A 4,448-nucleotide genomic window follows, 5' to 3' on the forward strand; every position below is an offset into this window, starting at 1 on the left:
AAGGCTGGGTGCGGTGGCTCACACCTGTAATCCCAGCACTTTGGGAGGCTGAGGCGGGTGGATCATGAGGTCAGGAGTTCGAGACCAGACTGACCAACATGGTGAAACCCCGTCTCTACTAAAAATACAAAAATTAGCCGGGTGTGGTAGCATGCGCCTGTAATCCCAGCTACTGGGGAGGCTGAGGCTGGAGAATCGCTTGCACCCAGGAGGCAGAGGTTGCAGTGAGCCAAGATTGCACCACTGCACTCCAGCCTAGATGACAGAGCGATACTCTGTCTCAAAAAAATCATTAACAATAGCTAACATTTACAAAACATTTACTATGTCCTAGGCGTTGAGCTTGTGAGGCAGCTGTTAATCTTTTTTTTTTTTTTTTTTGAGATGGAGTCTTGCTCTGTCACCCAGGCTGGAGTGCAGTGGCACGATCTTGGCTCACTGGAAGTTCTGTCTCCCCAGTTCATGCCATTCTCCTGCCTCAGCCTCCCAGGTAGCTGGGACTACAGGCGCTCGCCACTATGCCTGGCTAATTTTTTTGTATTTTTAGTAGAGACAGTTTCACTGTGTTAGCCAGGATGGTCTCAATCTCCTGACCTTGTGATCCGCCCACCTCGGCTTCCCAAAGTGTTGGGATTACAGGCGTGAGCCAGTGCGCCAGGCCAGAGGCAGCTGTTACTCTTATCCTAATTTTACAGACCAAGACCTGAAGGCCCAGAGGGGATAGATAAGTTGCCAAGGTCACAGGGCTGGTTGTTGAACCTGGATGGTCCGTCCTCAAAGCCAGTCCTCTGAACCCTTATATGATTATCCTAGGATGTGTAGACACACATAAACCAGTGTGGATATCAACTGATATTCTGAAAAAAGAAGACTTCATAAGGGCATGAGAGGGAATCAAACCTTTTCATATGTTAGAACCTATTCCAAAGAACCAATATTTAGATTCACATGGTATTTGCTCAAACTTAGGTCTACGGAAGGAAATGGAGAATTCAGAAATACATTAATCAAAATCAAAAGTCTAGTGTAAAAGTAGATTTTACCAAAGGAAATTTTTTTTTTTTTTTTTTTGAGACGGAGTCTCGCTTTGTCACCCAGGCTGGAGTGCAGTGGTGCGATCTAAGCTCACTGCAAGCTCCGCCTCCCAGGTTCACGCCATTCTCCTGCCTCAGCCTCCTGAGTAGCTGGGACTACAGGCGCCCGCTACCACGACTGGCTAATTTTTTTGTATTTTTAGTAGAGACGGGGTTTCACTGTGTTAGCCAGGATGGTCTCGATCTCCTGACCTCGTGATCTACCCGTCTTGGCCTCCCAAAGTGCTGGGATTACAGGCGTGAGCCATGGCGCCCGACCTTTTTTTTTGTTTTGTTTTTGTTTTTGAGATGCAGTCTTGCTCTGTCACCCAGGTTGGAGTGCACTGGCACAATCACGGCTCACTGCAGCCTAAAACTCCTGGCCTAAAGTGATCCTCCGGCCTCAACCTCCCAAAATGCTAGGACTACAGGTGTAAGTCACCACGTCTGGTCAAATTATTTAATAAATGGTAACTGCAGAATTAATAACAACCGATGACAGTGGTAGTGAGTTATGTCCATACTTTACTCCAAATAAATAAGCCAAAATAAAATCGGGATAGTCATCAGAGAATGAAATATGAAATGAAATTGTACAAAACTAGCAGAAAAAAGTATCAGATGGGCAGCAGAAAGCTCACTTTGTCAGCAGTGAAGCAATTAAAAAAACCATTAGAATGACACATTGAACATTAGGATAAAACAAGAAAGAACAACAGGCTAGAAAATATTTGCATCAATGACGACAAAGGAGTAGTATCTATAATATAAAAAAATGCTTGTTCAAAGTTAGAAGAGGTTCAAGTCCCCAGAAGACGGATATGAATAGTTTATTCACAGAAGAGGGAATGCATATAGTAAATGCATGGAAAAACATTCATTTTTGAATGTTGTGTCACGTAAGAAATGCTAAGTAACATTGACCTAGCAATAGACTATTAAAGTAGGGGCGAAATGGCACTCAATATTTATAAGTGTGTTAAACTCGTTACACTTGTTCCTTGGAGGCGGTAGAACAATTGGGGCAGCTCTTGGGAAAAATATGACGCTGTAAGCCAAGACCACTTGGCCATTCACAGCCTTCTACCTGGGAGCCTTCCCACTCCCAGGTATTTGTCCCAAGTGCAGAATTCAAGGATACGTTAGCAAACAACCGTAAATAACCAAAAACATTAGGGGGCTGAGTGACTAGTTAAGGATACCTGCACACCTTAAAAATCAATCATGTGAACAAAATAAAAATGGTAGTGAAAGTAGTAACAAAAAAAAGTGTGGTTGCAACTATATACAGTATATATATGTTTCAAGTCGTGAAAAGTTGCATTTCATTGTAACAATATGGATTATTGTATTTTTTTTTAGATTTTCCTTTCTCTCTCTCGTTGTCATATTGTTTTTTCAGTGGTGCTAAAAAAAAAAATCTGGATTCAAATCCAGCCAGCAGCGTGACTTTGAGCAAGTTTGTGAAGTGGGATATTTCTCAGAGCGGTTGAGGGAGGTGGCCTGAGCTCGCACCTGGCACACGGTGGGAACCCCAGACTTTCTTCTTGCGGTGAGGGCGCCTCTGGGCCCTGTCCGAGAACTCCTTTCAGGGCCCGGGAGTCTGATCGGGAGCTCCCGTGTCTCGGTGGCGCGGGAACTCCCTTCTGGAGGGAACTTTCCGGAGCAGGTGGGCGGGTGTATGTCCAACGCGCACCTGCGCTCAGGAGGAGGGGGCGAGCTCGGGCAACGTAACCGCCCACGGTCACCTCGGGCTGCGGGGCCGACTTGAAGCCGCCTTCGAGGTTCTGATCCTTCCCGGGGCTCTGGGCTCGTTCGTCCCAATTCACAGCTGTCCTGTGCCCCCTCGCTGCAGGAAGACTCAAGATTTACAGGGCGCCTCCTGCGGAAGCCTAGAGACATCGGGGGCGCCGAAGGGCCCGTGCCGGACTTCGCAGACAGGGGGCACTTGGGTGCCCTTTCAGGTCTCAGAGGGCGCGCCCGCTCCCCGACGAGGGGCAGGCAAACGGGCGCAGTCCCCGCGGCGGCGGCACGCGCGCATCTGGGATCCGGCCGCTTCTCCGCTCATGCCATCTTGTCCGAGCCAGTCACGTGCGGGCGACAGCGGCGCGCTTCGCCGGGCCGGTACTCCAGGTCCGACCCGCGAACCCCTCTGGGATCCCCGCTGCTCTGTCCACAACCTGAGGTGAGGCGCAGGCTGGGTCGGGGCCGGGCCAGGGCGGGCACTGGGCTCCCGGGGACCCGTCTCCTCTTCCGGGCCATTCCGCTCGGGGCCACAGCGCCGTCGGGGGCCCGAGGCGCCGCCGCGTGTCCTGCGCCACGGCCTTGGGGCCGTCCGCGCCGAGTTGCTGGCTGGGGGCGTGGGTGGCCCGCGGCGCCGGACCCCCGGCACACCAGCCCGCGGAGTCCTTGCCTCCCGCGCGGCCCCAGCCGGGAGGGATGGCGCTGGGGCGGGAGCGGGGCAGCCGGGCCCGGGAGCTCCACGGGCGCGGCGCGAGGGGCGCAGGCTGCCGGGAGGACCGCGGAGCTGGGGGTGGGGGGGCGCGGGCGCATGCGCCCTGCGTCCGTGCCATATTGGAATGAGTCGGAGCGCGGAGCGCCGCCGCCGCCTCCGCCGGAGCGCGGGTGGAGGGGGGCGGGGAGAGCTGCCGGCCGCCCCGCTCCGCCGAACCCAGCAGGAAGGAGGGCGCGAGCGGGCGAGCGCGGGCAGCGCGGGAGGAAAAAGCGCCCGCGCGAGGGAGCGAAAAGAAGGAAAGAAAGAAAGAAAACGAGCGCGAGAGGGGAAAAAGCGAGCGATCGAGCGAGCGCGCGCGCGAAAACTCCCGGCAGGTAAAAAAGCGGGGCCGCCGGCTGGGCCTTCCCGCGCGGCGGCCTGGAGGGGCGGCGGCGGCGCCGGGGCGGGGGACCGTACGACGTCCTCTTCGAAGCGGCCGCGCAACTTTGCCAACGGGAAACCGCCGGGCGCCGGCGGGCGCGCGGGCTGAGGCGCCAACGGGCGGCGGCGGCGGCACGTTGGGGGCGGGGGCGGGGCGGGGGGGGAGCGCGGCGCCCGCGCGCGGCCCCGCGGTCCCGCGCGCCGGCCGGCCGACTGCAGGGGCGCGCCTGGGCGCCTCGCCGCGGCGGAGAGCGGCGGTGGCCGTCAGCCCCTGGCAGGCAGCGCTGCGCGCGTCAGCCCGCGGGAGGCGTGAAAGGAAAGTGGCCGGGCGGCGGCAGTGGCGGGCGCCCAAGTTCCCCGGCGCGCCGGGCCCGCCGCGCGCCCCTCCCCGCGCGCGCTCCGCGCTCCGCCCGCCGAGCCCCCGCGGACCCGCCCCCCGGGCTCGCTCCGGGCGGGGCGCGAACCCGCAGCTGGGGCCGGGCGCGCGGCTGGTCGGAACT

The 4,448-nt window shown here is 56.9% G+C and overlaps 1 protein-coding gene across 1 annotated transcript; it reads right to left on the reverse strand.

Moving 5' to 3' along the window:
* Positions 1-1,526: 1,526 nt before the first annotated feature.
* On the reverse strand, positions 1,527-3,267 carry LOC100590353. Its single transcript, XM_012499188.2, has one exon. The coding sequence runs from the start codon at positions 2,973-2,975 to the stop codon at positions 2,481-2,483; it is 495 nt and encodes a 164-aa protein (XP_012354642.2). The 5' UTR covers positions 2,976-3,267; the 3' UTR covers positions 1,527-2,480.
* Positions 3,268-4,448: the final 1,181 nt, after the last annotated feature.

This window comes from Nomascus leucogenys, chromosome 4, assembly GCF_006542625.1.
Source record: "Nomascus leucogenys isolate Asia chromosome 4, Asia_NLE_v1, whole genome shotgun sequence".
In the NCBI taxonomy this organism is placed as follows: Eukaryota; Metazoa; Chordata; class Mammalia; order Primates; family Hylobatidae; genus Nomascus; species Nomascus leucogenys.